Raw genomic sequence first — 18,531 nt, forward strand, 5'->3', positions numbered from 1 at the left:
GTTTTGGTTTCCTCAACACCAAAGTTGCCCTAGCCCACCACCCGTCCCTCCTCCAGTACCCTCCAGCTCAGGGACCATCACCACTGTCCATGCCTTAGGGACAAGTCAGCCTTCAGTTCATCCCCATGGCCACCAGCTCACCCACAGGCCCCCATCACCTCTCTCCTCAATGATCTGTCTCCAGCTAGCTCCCAAGGAAACTGTGCCCTACACAGCCCCTCTTTCTAGCTTTCTGAAACATAAAATTGAAGATCTCAGTCTTCATAATTTGCTTCTATGCGTCCCTCTGTCCTCAAGATAAAATCAACAGGCCTTAAGGGGGCTTTCTGGGCCTGGGGCCTGCTTCCCCTTCCCTCCTCCCCCACTGACCTCATCTCTTGTCACTTCCTACCTCCCACTGTCTGGCTTCTATCACTGATTTCCTAAGAGGCCCTCCTGCCTCTTCCACAGTTGGCCAACCCTTCTGAAGTATGCTCCCCTCTAGTCAGTTGCCTTCAAGACTTAGATCAAGTGTCACCTCTTCAGTGAAGCCTTCCTGGAAATCCACATGCTTCCAAACTGGGTAAGATACCTTGTGACCGACGGGTACTGTCTCCTTTCACAGCAATGTCTTGCTGTTTACATATTTTTCTTCTTCACTGACCCCAGGGCTGGGGCCTTGTGGCTTGTGTTTTCTCCCTCTGCTAACAGAGGGCTTGCATAATCAGCCTCAGATTAGACTTGCTGAATAAATGATGAACAAATGAGCAAATACTCACTCTGTACCCCCTCCTAGGGTCCAGCTACTTGACTCCTGGGCCCAGAGGTTTCCAGGTCCAAAAAGGAGGGTTCCTACCAGAGTTTCTCTTCGGGCCCTGACCCCACCTTGGCATCTACCCCTTCCCCTCCCCAGGTTAACTGAAGTTTCAAGGTCAAGGGGAAACTTTTGCCAGTACAATGAGGGAACCTGGAGAGGTAGGGCAGGGCAGGAGATTTGCATCCACCCGAGCCTAGGGTGGGGAGACAAAGAGAAGCAAGTCATGTCATCTCTGGACACAGAGAGTGTGGGCTGCCTGGCCCCTTTCTTTTCCTATTTTAGTTGCATTCTCCGCCCTCCACCTCTGAGTCATGCTGACAACTTCCCTCCCTACCTCCGGCCTCCTGTGCCCCTCTCTGCTTACTTGCTTTCTTGGCACCTTGGTCCAGCTGTTTCCCTGGTGGCTCAGACGCTCCGATGCCCATGTCTGATCTTCCAGTCATGACCAGGACCAGGATTTTCCTCCTCCTGTCGATGGGTAAGCTGAGAGTCACGATGAAGGGGGAGGAGGGAATGGGGGTCCAGGTAGGGAGAGAGCTGAGAACGCATGCTTTGAACTCAGACATTAGGGGAGGGATCTGGAGTTATACCGGGTTTGGGATCTGGAGTTTGTGGGGGTTGAGAGGATACTGAACCAATTTTAGGGAAGAGAGGCCGGTTGCCTGGACAATCCAAACGTTTTTCAAGTAGGCAGAACGAGTCAATCTTATACTCTGTCCACTGCATCCATTTGTCCCCAGGTTTTCCTGGATTCTTCCTCATAGGAGCCCAGGGAGAGGGTTGGGGAAGGAGTGTCTTTAGAGCTTGGGTGTTGCTCTGTGGAAATGAAGAACTGAAATTTGCTAGCAGACCAGTGGGTGAACAGCTATTTCTGGACCATCTGAAGGAGAGAAGCAGGGCTGAGCCTGGGGGTCCAGAAGACCAGGAGATGCTGGGGCATTGCGCCTGGAGGGGACAGTTGGGGGGCAGGCTGGGGGCCAGGGAGATGGAGCAGAAGGGAGAACCTTCACCAAAGTGTGTCTCCTCCCCCTCCTCCCCAGCCCTGGCTTCCTCTTTCTGCTTCAACTTGGACATAGACCAGCCAACAATCTTCCATGTGAACAGCGCTGGGTTTGGATACAGCGTGGTCCAGTATGCCAACTGGTGAGGACTGTGTGGTGTCTGGCGTTTGGCTCTCATCTACTCCTCCCCTGTCCCTCCCCACATCCCTCTCTTTATTCACAAACTCTCCTCTGTCTGCCATGGCAATTCCCGCCAAGGCTATGAAGAGTTGGACTGAAAGAAGGACCATCTTGCCATCTCGAGGACCCCAGCTAACTTTATTTATTTCTTAAGCAATTATGAAGTGCCAGGCACCCTTTCGTGGGCACTGATTCCATCCTCACAGCAACCTTATGCTGTAGGAATCCATCACTCAACAAATGTTTATTGAGCATCTATTACTAAATGTCTCAGGAGCCAGGCATACACCAGAGCATAAAAGGGACAAAAATCTCTCCCATGTGGAATTTAAATTGTTGTTAATCTCCACTTTACAGATGAGGAAACTGAGGCTCAGAGAGGCAGTCTGGCTCTGGCATCCACACTCTTAGCTGCTGTGTTCTTTTCTCCCCCTAGGCTGGTGGTTGGAGCCCCCCAGGAGATAAAGGCTGCCAATCAAACGGGCGGCCTCTACCAGTGCGACTACAGCATGGGCAAGTGTGAACCCATCCTCCTGCCGGGTGAGTCACTGCCCCCGGCTGAGACCCAAGTCCAGTCTCCCATGCTCTGGGGGCCTGTGGAGAGCACAGGATACCTACTTCTTGGCTTCAGCTCTGTCTGCAGACCCTTACCCTCAGACAGGCTTCCTGACCCACTCAGAGTCTCCCTTCCCAACACACCCCTGTACCCCCATACCTCCATCAAGACCTGAGAGCCCCCTTCACCTGTCAGACCCCTAATCTCCCAGAGATGAGGTGTTCCCTGCCTCCTCTGTCCTGAGGGTGACCATGCACACATCTGTACCTTCAGTGCCTCCAGAGGCTGTGAACATGTCCCTGGGCCTGTCCATGGTGGCCACCACCAGCCCCTTTCGGCTGCTGGTGAGTTGCCCTGGGTCACGGGAGCATCCTGAGGGAAAGAGTGGGGACCTGGGGCTGCTGGTGCTGGGGGTCTCGTGAAGGGTGAAGGTGCTGGGATGGGAGGGTGGGACAGAAGCAGGGGCAACCCCTCCCACCAGGCCCCTCTGTCCACAGGCCTGTGGCCCCACCGTGCACCATGCATGCAGGGAGAACATGCACTTGACCGGGTTTTGCTTCCTGCTGGTCTCCCCGTCCCGGCAGGCCCAGAGGATCCCGGCTGCCCTGCAGGGTGAGTGTTTGGGGCCACTGAGTCCTTCAAGGTACCTATACACCTCTGACTCTGGTTTGCAGTGGAGCCAGAGACACCCCAAAGTGGATAAAAAAGAGGGATCCAGAAAAAAAATTTACTGGATGGTATTGTGATTCCAAACATGGGCTGGAGGGGTCAGCGCCTGCTTTCACACCTGCCCCATCATTGTCCCACCGCAGGACCTTTCCTAGAACCTTTCCCTCTCTGAGCTTCAGTTTCTTCATCTGCCTGTGGGATAATATCACACCCAACACTGAGAGTAACATACAGTGATCCTCGGCCAGGGTCTGGTACAGGGCCTGGCATGTGGTGAGGGCTCAGTTAATGCCAGCTGCAAGAATTTTTAGAGTGAAGGGCGTTTATTTTCACACAATGCACCCTGCAGTATAGCCAATTAGTTCACGCAGCAGGCTGGGAAAGGGTGAGGTGGGTGCAGGCAGTCTGAGCAGTGTATATGTATGTGTGTGTACAAGTATATGTGTATGTGTGTATGTATGTGTATGTGCATGAGTGTGTGATGTATGTATACATGTATATGTGTGTGTTGTGTTATGTATGTGTGTGTGTAGTGTATGTGTATATGTGTATGTGTGTATATGTATATATGTGTGTGTGTGTGTGCATGTTGAGGCACAGGGCCCGGCCTCCCTGGTGCTGACAGGGAAGGGGGATGAGGATGTGGAACAGTGAGCTTTTCAGACTCCCCGCCCCCGGAACCAGGGCAGGCCGAGGTCCCTCCCTGGTTTCACATTCACACTCAGGCCGTTGGAGAGACTGACGTCTGGGGCCCTGAATGGGGTGCCCCTCCCAGCACCTCCTAGGTTCTAGATTCATCCACAGGTGCCTGGGCTACCATCAGGACACCCCTCTCTCTGATGGGAAGCCTTGGGGGCAGAAGGGGGCAGCTGGGAGCTAGATAGGAATCTCCCTGAGCAAGCCAAGCCGGGAGAGCTTCCGCTTCTGAGGACAGATTCTTCACTCACTCTGAGGCCAGCATAGGACCAGTGTGCCGCTGTTGCCGGGGATGACATTAAAAATATTTAACACAAGTACAGTTTGGCGCTGACCAACTGGGGGTGTACCGGGCCAGGGGCTGGAACAAGGTCCTTTTAGTGCTGGATGGTGGGCATGTTGGGGGAGAAGGTGGGGTAGGGTCAGGGGGCGGGGCACGGACAGCTGAGGAAGAAGGAGGGGCCCCCAGCCTCTCACCATCTGGATTGGAGGAATTGTTACTTTTTTATCAGCCAGGTGTGAGCAGCTGAATCACAGATATGTCCTCTTTAGAGACTTCAGGAGACCAAAGGGCCCTGCTCTAGGAAGGAATTAGGGCAGCCCCTGGGAGGGTGGGTTCTCGTGGCCAGGAGGCCTGGGCTTTGGGAGTGTCCCTCGGGGGACTGGTGCCACCTCCTTCTCCAGAGTGCCCGAGGCAGGAGCAGGATATTGCCTTCCTGATCGACGGTTCAGGCAGCATCTCCTCCACCGATTTTGCCAAAATGCTGAAATTCGTGACGGTTATGATGAGCCAGTTCCAGGGTCCCAGCTCCCAGGTGCGCTCTCAGGGGAGGGAAGGAACGGGCGCAGCCGCCCCCTCGCCCTGCCCTCCCCAGGGGAAGCTTGTGGGAGGAACCCCAGGGTTCTGGTGCCTTGGCCCGGCCCCCAGCCCTGTGTGGTTCTCCAGTTCTCCCTGGTGCAGTTCTCCCACAAGTTCCAGGTGCACTTCACTTTCAAAGCTTTCGCAACCAGCTCAAACCCACTAAGCCTGCTGAACTCCGTACAGAAGCTGAATGGGTTCACGTACACGGCCACAGCCATCAGGAGGGTCACGTGAGTCCTGACTCCTCCCAGGTCTTCGCCCAAAGCATCTGGGTCTTCCTTTGGGCCGCATCTGTCTCCAAGAGGAAGGGAGAGATGGGTACTGGAGTTCAGCCTGTGGTCTCCTCACCAAGCCGGGGGCCTCTGGGTGGGACGGGGGCATCACAGAGGAAGTGGCATCTCCTTGTTCTCACAAAGGCATCAGAGGCTAAGCAGCAGCTCTGTTCACTGGCCTCTGGACCCTCATCTTCTCTTACAGAGAACAGCTGTTCAGTGCCTTATATGGGGCCCGAAAAGATGCCTCCAAAATCCTCATCGTCATCACTGATGGGCAGAAAGAAAATGACCCTCTGGATTACAAGGATGTCATTCCCGGTGCTGAGGCTGCTGGCATCATCCGCTATGCAATTGGGGTAGGATGTGGGGATGCCCTCCCACTGCCTCCTCCCCTCTCATCCTCTTAAGCCACCTTCCCTTTCAAGGACAGAAACCCCAGCTCTCTCAGCTTCTACTTCAGGATGAAAACTCTGTTTCAGCCTAGGGTATCCTCATCCTTTCCCTAAGCTCCTTGATGAGGCTGTCTGTGCCTCATTTTTCTTGCCTGTACACTGGGCGTAATAATATTAACCTTGCAGGGTTATTGGAGGGTCCCAGCATCCAGCAGGCATATTATAGTTATGATTATTTTCACTGAATTGGTCTTTGCTGGGGACAGGTGGGATTGGCTTTTCAAAATATACATTCCTGGCAAGAATTAAAGGACATCGCCTCGAAGCCCTCCCATGAACATATATTTAGAGTGGAGAACTTTGATGCTTTGAGAGACATTCAAAACCAACTGAAAGAGAAGATCTTTGCCATTGAGGGTAAGTCAGAGATGGAACTACTCACTTCAGAAACCCTCACCCATAAATGTTTTTCCTTCTAGAACCTGGACCCCTATGTCATGGGCCAGTCTTTCCCTTTGGGTATTAGTCTCCAACATGAGATCTTCTTAAAGCTGAGATCCTTCTTGAACCTGGCAAAGCCTGTCTTTCCCCATGGATCCTAGGTGTCATGCCTTTCCCCAGGTACGCAGACCATAAGCAGCGGTTCCTTCGAACTGGAGATGTCCCAGGAGGGCTTCAGTGCCGTGTTCATGCCTGTGAGTGGGGCCCCTTTCAGGCCACTGATGTAGGGTGGGGCAGAGATGGGCGGAGGGAAGGCAAGAGTGAGTATCAGGCGAGTGGGCGGAACCATTGGCAGCCATTGTTTTGGAATAGGCTATCTTCTTCTTCTTCCCACCTGTTCTGGAATCCTTTCCTCCCAGGATGGACCAGTTCTGGGGGCTGTGGGGAGCTTCAGCTGGTCTGGAGGTGCCTTCCTGTACCCCCCAAATAGGAGCCCCACCTTCATCAACATGTCTCAGGAGCACGCGGACATGAGTGACTCTTATCTGGGTGAGGCAAGGCTGTGGTCGGAGGGCCGGGCGGGAGACGGGCTGCCTGGGAAGAGCAGGGGCCCGTGGGTGGGGAGTGGAAGCCTCTGTGCTGAGGCCTGGTCCCCTCAGGTTACTCCACAGAGCTGGCCATTTGGAAGCGGGTACACAGCCTGGTCCTGGGGGCCCCCCGCCATCAGCACACCGGGAAGGTTGTCATCTTCACCCAGGTGTCCGGGCAATGGAGGCCGAAGGCTGAAGTCACAGGGACCCAGGTTGGGTGTGGAGGAGGCTCTCCAGGGGCAGAGAGGGAGATGAAGGGGGTGCGGGGCCCAGCAGGGAGGGGCTGGTATCTGGGGGGAGGCGGGACCTGGCCCAGAGCGGATGCAGGGGTAGGCAGGATGACTCCACGCTCTGCCCTCCAGATCGGCTCCTACTTCGGGGCCTCCCTCAGCTCCGTGGACGTGGACAGAGATGGCAGCTCCGACCTGGTCCTCATCGGGGCCCCCCATTACTATGAGCAGAGCCGGGGGGGCCAGGTGTCCGTGTGCCCCTTTCCCCGGGGGGTGAGTGGCTGATGAGACCCGGGCTGGGCGGGGTCTGGGTGTGGAGGGGTCGCCTGGGGTGGGACCTGACACTGTTTTTGTTCTGCAGAGGGCTAAGTGGCAGTGTGGTGCTGTCCTGCGAGGGGAGCAAGGCCACCCCTGGGGCCGCTTTGGGGCAGCTCTGACGGTGCTGGGGGATGTGAACGGGGACAGGCTGACGGACGTGGCCATCGGGGCTCCGGGAGAGCAGGAGAACCGGGGTGCTGTCTACCTGTTTCACGGAACCTCGGGACTGGGGATCAGCCCCGCCCACAGCCAGGTGAGGCCCAGTCACTGTCGGTGGCCGTTGCCACAGCAACCTCCTCCAGGCTTTTCCCTGTCTTTGACACTGCTGCCTGGAAAATTCTTTTTTCCCTTATCTCTTTTGTCCAGCACTGAGCACCTAGTAGACAGCAAGCAAAATCTGTGGAATTTGAGAAATGGAAACATTGATACGTTCCGTGCTTTACATGGTGACTTGGTACTTGAGTGGGTTCTCCACCCAAGCCTTTTAGTCCCCCAGTAGTTTTACACTGTACATAGGCCAGGCATTAGCAAACACATTTTAGAGATGAAATCTGGGGCATGGAGAAGATAAGTGCCTTGACTTGTCCAAGGTTTATAGTGGATCAAGAATGATGATGAGGGAGGTTCCAACCTCCTGACTCTAACCCAATGCTCCATCTCTTGGAGCCTCCCTTTGCCAGTCAGTTTAGTTCTGGTGGCCTCAGTCTGCCTGTCCACTCACCCCTTCATCTCCCTGGATGCCATGACTTTATTCTCTCCTGCCATCAGTAATCCTGCCCAATGCCCATAGGCAGGAGCCTTTCACCCAAGGGGGCAGGGTTCCCTGAGAAGGGAGGGCTGCTTCCCCTGGCAAAAGTTAAGGAAGCCCCAATTTAAAAATAAGGAAAGGATCTGAAAAGACTTTTCTTCAAAGATGATACACAAAGGACGAATACGCACATGAACAGATGTTCAACGTCATTAGTTACCAGTCATCAGGAAATCAAAACCACTTCACATCCACTAGGATGGCTAGAATCAGACAGACAGATGACAAGTGTTGGTGAGGGTGTGGAATATCTGGCACTCTCATCCACTGCTGGTGGGAATGTAAAATGATGCAGCTACTTTGGAAGACAGCTCCTCAAAAGGTTAAACACAGAGTTACTGTATGACCTGGCAGTTCCACCCAAGAGAATTAAAAACATGACCACACCAAAAAAGTTATACGTGATTGTTTATATTAGCATTATTTATAATAACCAAAAGGTGGAAATAACCCAAATGCCCATCAACTGATGGAACAGATAAATAAAATGTGGTATACCCATACAATGGAATATTATTCAGCCATGAAAGGAACGAAACACTGACACATGCTACAATATGGATGAACCTTGAAAACACTATGCTAAGTGAAAGAAGCCAGACCCAAAGGACCACATATTGTATGATTCTATTTACACGAAATGTCCAGAATAGGTAAATCCATAAAGACAGAAAGTAGATTAGTGGTTGTCAGGGGCTGGGGTGTAGAGGAAAATGAGGGGCATGGGGATGACATGGTGGTGAGATAAGTTCTCCTGCACACAAGGCTGTCTGGCTGTGTTTGTACTATTTCTACCCCCTCTTCCTTTGTAACTGGTAAATTTCTCTTTCATTTTATTATTACTACTCTCAATGTCTGCCAGTCCCATCAGTGCCCAGAGATTTAAAGGGCATATTCTTAAAGGGACTGGTCGTTACAGGAGCCATGGATATAAAAGGGGAGGGACCCACAGGGCAGGTGGTCCAGGAGCGTAGAATCTGCATATGGGTGCAGCCCCTCCCCATCCCGACCTGGTCCCACCTTGTCTTCTGAAGAGACAGGGTGGCTACAGAGAGCAAAAAGGGGTCTTGGGCATGAGGTCAGAGAGTCTGATTTCAAGTCTGGAATTGGCCTCTTAAAGGCCCTATGGCCTTGGCACCATCTGCAATGTGGAGGGTAGGGCTGGAGCTTTGATACTCATAATAGTAAGTTACTGACTAGTGACCATACGTCAGGTGTGGTTCTAAGAACTCCGTGAATTAATTCATTTAATTCTCTGAGGTGTTATTATCCCAGCTGAGGGATGAGGAAACAGGCACAGAAAGACTGACTCCTGGCCTAAGGTCCCATGGCTCATAAGTGAAGGAGCCAAAATCAAAACCCAAGACTAACTAGCTGAGTGAGTGAACAAAACTCAGGTCACCAGGCCAGTCTTTCCATCTCCACTTCTTCATTTACGTTCTAGAAACCTTCCCTTGTCTCTAGTCACCATTTTCCCATCCCCACCTCTCTCTTTAGGCACTTCTTGGAGATGTCTTTTTACCGCTCACCCCTTCGTTCTGTCTCCCATACCCCCAGCTCCCTGCTCCTCTCGTTCTTCTGTCCAACTTGTTTCCATCACCCCCCAACCTGACTTGCCTCTTCCTCTCTGGCCAGCGGATCACAGGCGCCCAGTTCTCCCCCAGCCTCCAGTATTTTGGGCAGTCGCTGAGCGGGGGTCAGGACCTCACCATGGATGGACTGGTGGACTTGGCTGTGGGGGCCTGGGGGCACGCACTGCTGCTCAGGTGAGAACAGCCTTCCCCAGACACTCCCCGGGTGGTCCTGGGTCTGCCTAGGACACCAGCCTCCCTACCTGCCCTCCCAGGTTGTCCTCCCAGGACCAAGGGCCTGTCCTCAGCTCAGTGTTCTGCCCGCAGGACCAGACCTGTGCTTAGGGTGTGGGCAAACATGCACATCACACCTCCAGAGATCACCAGGTCTGTGTATGAGTGCCACCAGCAGCCGGCATTTGCCCAGTCTCTGGGTGAGGCCATTGTCTGCCTTCGTGTGTCTCAAAGTCCCAAGAACCGGTTGGGTGAGTTATTTCCCCTCTGAGCAGAATGCCCTGACCCTGGGAGTCTCCAAGCCCAGGACTCCTGTCTCCTACCTTGCCCCTTGCCCAGCTGGGAGGTTCCTCACTCTCTCAGCCTTTTCTATCCCCCGCTTTCCCCTACAGCTAACCTCCAAAGTGTTGTGACCTTTGACCTAACCCTTGACCCTGGCCGCCTGAGTCCTCGTGCTGTCTTCGAGGAGACAAGGACTCGGAATCTGACTCGTGTTCGAGACCTGGGCCTGACACAGCACTGCGAGCCTGTGAGGTTGCTCCTGCCGGTGAGGGGACCTCAGAGTCCTGGGAATAGAGGAAATTCTGAGGCTGGCAGGGGGCTGGGCAGGGAAGGAATGGGTGTGTTCTGGTCCTCGCTCCACCCCAGCATGGCACACGGAATGCAGGAGGTACTTGAGGTACTTGACACATGTTGGTGGAGTGAGTGAGTGAATGGATGGATGAGGTTGGCTGCATCCGCCAGAGGCTACACGGCTGGATTTCAGGAAAAAGAGTACGGCTGCTTCGGAGAGCCATGGGGCGATGGGGATGGGATTCTTTTATCCAACTCCTCCTCTGAGACAGGCCCTGTCCTTGTCACCAGGGACACCGCAGTGGACAAAACAATCATGCCCAGGGGGAGCTCTGTGAGAAGATCAAAAGTGATCAGATTCCTAAATAATAGATGTCAGGTAGTGATGAAGGCTATGAAGAGAGATAAAGCTGGGGAGAGGACAGAGAGGGTGTTGGGAGGTCACCGGGAGCAGTTTGGGGAGACCCTGAGTAGAGTGAGTGAGCCTGTGGGAGGCTGCGGGAAGGATGTTCAAGACCAAGGACAACCACAGCAGGGGTTCTGCATGCAGAATCCTATGGATGAGCATTTATGGGGGGTGGATAGGTACCACTGTTACTCCATTTTACGGATGAGGAGACGGGACCCAGCTAGTAGCTGCGACGGTACTTTTCTTAACCAACTTCTCCCTCCAATGTCCGTTCGCCAGGCCTGTGTGGAGGACTCGGTGACCCCCATCATCTTGCGTCTCAACTTCTCCCTAGTGGGCAAGCCTATCTCTGGCTCTGGAAACCTCCAGCCTATGCTGGCAGTGGATGCCCAGAGATACTTCATGACCTCTGTGAGTCCTGGTGCTGGGCTCTTCCAGAGAGGGTGGAGGGCGTGGACTCCAGATCTTGGGGAAAACCCTGCTTTCCCTTCACTCTCAGCTCCCCTTTGAGAAGAACTGTGGTGCTGATCATGTCTGCCAGGACGACCTCGGCATCTCCTTTGGGGCCTCAGGGTGAGCGTCCAGCCCCTCAGACCTCCCCTGCTCCCCCAGCCCCCTTCCTGGAACTCGGAACTCCTGCCCCTGGCTCTCCCTAACATCTCTACCCAGTGCTCTGGACCCAGACATCCTGTCCCCATCTCTCCCCCGCTTTCCTACTCTGTGTTTCATCCCCACACCATTTCCAGCCTCAGTCACAGAATCACCTCCTCCCCTCTACCCCAACACCCAGCTTGAAGACCCTGATTGTGGGGAGTAACCTGGAGCTGAACTTGGAAGTGAGAGTGTGGAATGATGGCGAGGACTCCTATGGAACCACAATCACCTTCTTCTACCCGCCGGGGCTATCTTATCGACGTGTGGCAGGGGGCCAGGTATTGTCCTCTCTGGGGAAGGAAAGGCTGATGGCGGGGGATCAGCAGAGACTCCTGTGCTGGGTTCAAGGCTCAGGCAGGGCTTCCATTGTTTAACAGCCTCTTGTAAGCCAAGAGGGCTGGGCTGATCGTGGTTTGATGGATGTGGTTGTGTTGGCTGGGGCATGCATTGGCTCATTCTGTGTTCAACTCTGGGCTTGGCATTTTAAGAGTGACCGTTAGGAATGAGTTCCCAGGAGGCTGCTAATGTGAAGAGAGCAAGGACCCTGCCTTACATTTCTTTGTATTCCACATCATATCAATATTCCTCTTTTAAAGGAAAACATATCTCGGCCTTCAAATACTTTATTTTATTTTATTTTTTTAACATCTTTATTGGAGTATAATTGCTTTACAATGGTGAGTTAGTTTCTGCTTTATAACAAAGTGAATCAGTTATACATATACATATATCCCCATATCTCCTCCCTCTTGCTTCTCCCTCCCACCCTCCCTATCCCAGCCCTCTAGGTGGTCACAAAGCACCGAGCTGGTCTCCCTGTGCTATGCAGCTGATTCCTGCTACCTATCTATTTTAAAATTTGTAACATATATATAAGTCCATGCCACTCTTTCACTTCGTCCCAGCTTACCCTTCCCCCTTTCTGTGTCCTCAAGTCCATTCCCTACATCTGCGTCTTTATTCCTGTCCTGCCTCTAGGTTCTTCATAACCATTTTTTGTTTTTTTAGATTCCATATATATGTGTTAGCATACGGTATTTGTTTTTCTCTTTCTGACTTACTTCAGTCTGTATGACAGACTCTACATCCATCCACCTCACTGCAAATAACTCAATTTTGTTTCTTTTTATGGCTGAGTAATATTCCATTGTATATATGTGCCACATCTTCTTATCCATTCATCCGTTGATGGACACTTAGATTGCATCCATGTCCTAGCTATCGTAAATAGAGCTGCAATGAACATTGTGGTACACGACTCTTTTTGAATTATGGTTTTCTCAGGGTATATGCCCAGTAGTGGGATTGCTGGGTCATATGGTAGTTCTATTTTTAGTTTTTAAGGAACCTCCATACCGTTCTCCATAGTGGCTGTATCAATTTACATTCCCACCAACAGTGCAAGAGGGTTCCCTTTTATCCACACCCTCTCCAGCATTTACTGTTTGTAGATTTTTTGATGATTTGGCCTTCAAATACTTTAAAACACTGTTCTGGGGAATTCCCTGGTGGTCCAGTGGTTAGGACTTGGTGCTCTCACTGCCGTGGCCCGGGTTCAAGCCCTGGCTGGGAAACTAAGATCCCTCAAGCTGTGCAGCGTGGAAAATATAAAATAAAATTAAATAAAAAGTAAGTAAAATAAAATAAAATACTGCTCTGTAGAAGAAGGAGTTGGATTTATTGGTTACTCTAGATCAGAGCTTGGCATACTTTATCTATAAAGGGCTAGATAGTAAATATTTCAGCTTTGTGGCCCACAGAGTGTCTTCACATCTTCTCAGCTCTGCTGATGTAAGGTGAAAGCAGCCATTGACAATATGTGTATGAATGAGCATGGCTGTGTGCCAATAAAACTTTATTTATAAAAGTTGGTGCTGGGCTGTCATATGGCAATCCCTGTTCTAGAGGACAGAACTAGGACCACAGGGAGTCAGAGAGAAACAGATTTTTAACAAAAATTTTATTATGAAAAATTATGTTAAACATTTACAAAAGAAGAGGGTAGTTCAACAAACCTCCCCCAAAATTATCACCCAGATTCAACAATGATCAACATTTCACCACATTTATGTCACCTGTTTTTTTTTCCCTTTACTCAAATATTTTAAAACCAATCCCAGACATCCTGTCATCACACACCTTCCTATTTCACTGTTATGGACAGTAGGGACAACTTATGTGACCCCATAGCCATTATCACACCCAATAAAATAAATGATTCCTTAGTATTTAGACCGTAATCAAATTTCCTTAATTGTCTCAAAAATATTTTTTAACTGGTTTATTTGAACGAACATCTTAACTAGGTCTGCACATAATGTTTGGTTGGTCTCCCATGTCTCTCTTAAGCTAGTCTTCCCAATGGGAGCATATTTTGATCAATGCATGAAGAAATACACTAGGAATGGCAAACTCCAGCTGTGTGAGGGGTGAACATCCTATCACTGGAGGTACTTCTAGACACATCAACCAGATGCCATGTGTGGACCATTGTTGGATAATGTGTTTAAAAATGAACTGTAATGTAACATTTTTGGAGCCCATCTAGGAAGACAGAGCATGACCTGGATATTAGCTGATCTTAGGGATCAGCTTTTGTTGAGTATGATTTGTTGAGTCTTGTCTTATGTTAAAAAATACCCTTGTCTGTTGGTGATACACACTGAAGTCTTTCAAGATGAAAGTATGTGATGTTAGGAATATGCTTTAAACTAATCAGGAAAAGAAAAAAAGAAAAAGAGAGTGGAGAACAGCTGAATAAAGCAAGAGTAGAAAAATGTTGGTAATTTAAGCTGCGTGATGGGGACATGAGGTAGATTTACCTAGTCTCTCCACTTTTGAGTATATTTGAAATTTTCATAGTACAACCTTTTAAAAAGAACCATAAATAAAAAAGAAGAAAAGCAATTATACTCCAATAAAGATATTTTTTTTAAAAAAGGAAGAAATGCTAATAAATCTGGGATTTCTACAGTAGGAAGAAGTTTGACCAGATAGTGTTTAAAGATTTTTTTAAAGAAACATAACCTTAAGGTAGATTCCAGGAAACTGTGAGTACTTTATGGAGTCTCGTTGGAACACTAGCAAATGCTCACTGGCCTTGGTTCACCTGTGCTTCCTTAGAACCAGCTGCAGTCACGTGCCCTGCGCCTGACCTGTGACAGTGCCCCCACCGGGAGCCAGGGCACCCTCAGCACCACCTGTAGCATCAACCACCTAATCTTCCATGAGGGCGCTCAGGTGAGCCTTGCTTCTGCACCCCCTGCTCCCCTACCCACCCCCCGTCCTACTCCTCGGTGACCTCCCCCCTACCCCATTCCTACCTCTTCCTCAGATCACCTTCAGGGCCACCTTTGACGTCTCCCCCATGGCCATGCTGGGAGACCGGCTGCTTCTTGCAGCCAATGTGAGCAGGTGAGCTGGGCCAGGCCCAGGGCAGTGCTACCTCCCGCTCAGCTTCCTCCTCTGGGGAACTTGCCAGCTGGGATCCTCCTCCTTTTCCAGTGAAAATAACACCCCCAAGATGAGCAAGACCACCTTCCGGCTGGAGCTCCCGGTGAAGTACGCCGTGTACACCATGATCAGCAGGTGCCACGCCACGACCTCCAAGGGCTCCTCCTCCATCACTCTGTGGGGCTCGGGGAATTCTCACTCTGCAGCAGCTGAACATCTGTGATATTTAAGTTTTATCACCACCTTGTCAATCGGTAGATGACACTGTTAGCAGCACTTACTAATCAATCATCGAGTGTTTATTGTGGGTTATTGATGACAATAGTAATTGTGATATTATTATCATTACATCCTACATTTAACAGAGGCTTCAGTTCTCAGAAGCCTTTCTTAAAAGCCTCAAGATCGTCCCGGGTTCCCTAAGACATACGAGATGTGACCCTGTTTTCAAGGTTCTTACAGCCTTATTGGGGAGCAAGGTTATCCTGATTCAAGGAAGAATCTCATCAGGGGCCTCCCTGTGGTTCTGTCTCCTGAGGCTACCTGAGTTTTCAAGGGGCCGAGGGGACGCTAGGGTCTCCTGTCAGGGGAGGCTTCAGCTAAACATTGAAGTGTCCATGGCATTGCGCTTAAGCCTGGGCATCTGGGCAGGACAATTCCTCACCACAAGGAACAGATTTATACTCTGCAGGGCTTTTAGAACCACCCCTCCCCTTTTTCCCAGTCTCCTTTGGGAAGGACGGGGGAAATGACCTGCTGGCTGCAGGGACTGGGGATCAGGGAAAAGCTGGATGAAAGGAAAAGGGCTTAAATGCTGCCCAAGGAGGGGTACACACGGTGTTTGACACTAAGGAGTCAAGCCAAGAGCTTGAGCAGATACCTTCCTTCAACAAATACCTTCCTAGCATCTACTATGTTCCAGGCACAGTGCTGTGGTTACTTTCCATAAATTCATTTGTCATTCAACAAAGGTTTATTGAGCCCCTATTATGTGTAATCAACACCAGATGTAAGCCCCTGCCTTTGTGAGATCCACACACTCATGGTGTGAAACAGGCCCACATGGCTTAGCTTGGGTACCTTCCCCTGCCAGTTCTACCCACGGGCCTCCTTGGATTACCTCCTTCTGCCCAGGGTTTCACACTCTCCTTCACACCTGCACACTGGGGGCTCTCAGCAGCCCAGGCACCTGCCAGCTTGGAGCTTGCTTGCTGGTGTGAGCACCGGGGTTATCACACCTGCTTGCAGGGGACCCACAAGCAGGACATGCCATGCCTAGGTGTGTGTGACTCTACACGTGTATTCTACAGTTGTGATTCTGTGGGTCGGGGCACTCTGAGCGGCCCCCAGGACAAGGCTGGGGTGTTTGAGAGCCTCCAGAGCCTCCTTAGGAGGCCCTAACGGAACTTCCCATCCGCCCACGCCTCCTCTCCCCTCAGCCATGAACAATCCACCAAGTACCTCAACTTCTCGGCCTCCGAGGAGGAGGAAAGCAGCGGGGCTCAGCACAGATACCAGGCAGGTGACGGTGACTCAGGAGCGTGGGCTGGGGCAGGGGCCCAGGAGCCAGAGATTCGGGAGGGATGTGGGGCTCAGCATGATCTTTGCCCTCACTGTCCTCCATGCAGGTGAACAACCTGGGACAGAGGGACCTGCCTGTCAGCATTGACTTCTCAGTGCCCGTGGAACTGAACCGGTTGACCGTGTGGAAGGATACGGAAGTCCTCCACCCTCAGGTACTCAAAGACTGTGTGGCTTCTCCACTAATGCACTCTCCCTGGATTCCTTGGTCCTCATGAATCCCTGATGACCCCATCACATGCTTTCTCCCTGTGCGTTTTCCTAGAACCCATCCATTCAGTGCTCTTCAGAGAGAACAGTGCCCACAGAGTCCGACTTCCTGACCCACTTTCAGAAGAAGCCTGTCCTGGTGAGAGGGCTCTGGGATGTTCCCCACTGGAAGCTACACTTCAGAGGAATTTAATTCAGGAATGCATGTTACATTAGATGGATGTCTGCTGAACAGCCTGCTTGAGCTCAGATGTGGCTGCTCCCCTCAAATCAGACAGTTGAATGCTGTCTTCTACCTTCAAACTCACCTTTCTCTGGCCTGATGCCACTTCTCTTCCCCAGGACTGCTCCATTGCTGACTGCCTGAGGTTCCACTGTGACATCCGCTCCTTCGGCATCCAGGAGGAACTTGACTTCATCCTGAAAGGCAATCTCAGCTTCGGCTGGGTCAGCCAGGTGTGTCCCCTCCCAGACTCAGGTGGGGCCTGATGTGTCTGTGCCCACCTCAAGCCAGGGCATTTCTCTAACCCCGAGCCCTCCCCAGAGCTAGTTCTCAGCCTTCCCCTTCTCTTTTGCAGACACTGCAGAAGAAGGTGTTGGTTGTGAGTGTAGCTGAAATCATTTTCAACAGATCCGTGTATTCCCAGCTTCCAGGACAGGAGGCATTTTTGAGAGCCCAGGTAGTGGCCGTGTGGTAGGCAGTGACCAGGCTGGTCAGAGAGCTAAATCTGTGATGCTGAGTGCGGGACTTGCAAGCCTGGAGAGAGGAAGGATGGAGGTCCCTGGGCAGGACAATTGTCCCTTAGCCTATGAATCCTTCTCTATCTCACTTCTTGGAGCAGAACCTGATGAAGAAGGGGAGGGAGTTAAAGGGGACCTGGGAGGAGTCTGGGATAGCAAGAGTCCTGATACTTTCTGATGGGGTCATCTCCACTCCAGATGGAGCTGGTGCTGGAGAAGTATGAGGTCCACAACCCCACCCCCATTATTGTGGGCAGCTCTGTGGGAGGACTGCTGCTGCTGGCTCTCATCACAGCCATACTGTACAAGGTGAGTATTTTCATCCCACTCCTGACACCGCCAGCATTTGGTCCCACACTTTCTACAGTGTAAGAAAGACTCACCATGGAGTCAGGCACACATTCTTCCTAAGTCACTGCATGTGAGAGATCCCTTCCCACCTGTGACATAACCAGTCCCCAGTTGACCCCATGTCCTTCTATATGATTCTCAAGCCTCCTCTAATCTGTCTCCATTTCTTTTTCACTCTTCTCCACCTCTTTACCTGTTTCCCTGAAACACAAATTAGAACATGAGAGCACAGCCTTGGATTTGATGTTGACACCACCACTGATTCTTTCCTTGACCATTGGCATGTGCTTGGTCCATGCTCGGTCTCAGCTTCTCATTCTGAAGGTGGTTCTACCCAGCTCACAGAACTGTGGCAAAGTCTAAATGACACAATTTATATAAAGTTCCTAGTGCAGTGCTGGAACATAGGGGGGTTCCAGAAATGGTGCTTGCTCCCCCTCCCCATCATCTCTTTTCCTCTCTTCCACTGGACTTCCTGATTTTCTTCTCCTTCCTCCCCAACAGGTTGGCTTCTTCAAACGTCAGTACAAAGAAATGATGGAGGGAGCAAATGGACAGACTGCTCCAGAAAATGGGACAGGAGACCCCCAAGTTGCCCAGTAAGAAACTACCTCCTGCTCTCCTTTGGACCTGCTCTCCCCTGAGAGGTTCCCTGGCCTTCTTACTTTCACCCAAGTCAGGCCTGTTGGGGAAGAACATTCCATCTGAGGGAGGCTGGCATCAGGCTGCTTTCTCTCTTTGGGAGGATGCAGTGTGTTTGCACAAAGCACCTAGCCTGGGAAGGGCCATTGGTCTTGTCAAGGCTCCAACTGGAAATCCCAGGACAGGATCCCTGACATGCCTCTCCTGAGGACTTGACTTGGAATTTCTACCTAGAAATAGATGGACAATAGCCTCAGGTTCCAGTCTCCCTTCCTCCACTAACCACCGATGGTCTTCC

At 51.4% G+C, this 18,531-nt stretch overlaps 1 protein-coding gene across 1 annotated transcript; it reads left to right on the forward strand.

The window, feature by feature from the left end:
* Positions 1–1,213: 1,213 nt before the first annotated feature.
* ITGAX (integrin subunit alpha X) lies at positions 1,214–18,194 on the forward strand (the record flags this gene model as incomplete). Its single annotated transcript, XM_079718383.1, has 30 exons — positions 1,214–1,274; positions 1,837–1,939; positions 2,414–2,517; positions 2,807–2,877; positions 3,031–3,145; positions 4,583–4,713; positions 4,845–4,990; positions 5,238–5,391; positions 5,694–5,844; positions 6,049–6,122; positions 6,288–6,417; positions 6,528–6,670; positions 6,821–6,961; positions 7,050–7,259; positions 9,450–9,580; positions 9,713–9,870; positions 10,012–10,166; positions 10,881–11,012; positions 11,101–11,174; positions 11,392–11,533; positions 14,379–14,495; positions 14,590–14,669; positions 14,760–14,843; positions 16,148–16,226; positions 16,337–16,444; positions 16,555–16,638; positions 16,842–16,955; positions 17,078–17,179; positions 17,439–17,549; positions 18,096–18,194. 30 exons carry the CDS (start codon positions 1,214–1,216, stop codon positions 18,192–18,194), a joined length of 3,504 nt encoding a protein of 1,167 aa, XP_079574509.1.
* Between the last annotated feature and the right edge of the window lie 337 nt (positions 18,195–18,531).

This window comes from Hyperoodon ampullatus (assembly GCF_949752795.1).
Source record: "Hyperoodon ampullatus genome assembly, chromosome: 14".
NCBI lineage: Eukaryota > Metazoa > Chordata > Mammalia > Artiodactyla > Ziphiidae > Hyperoodon > Hyperoodon ampullatus.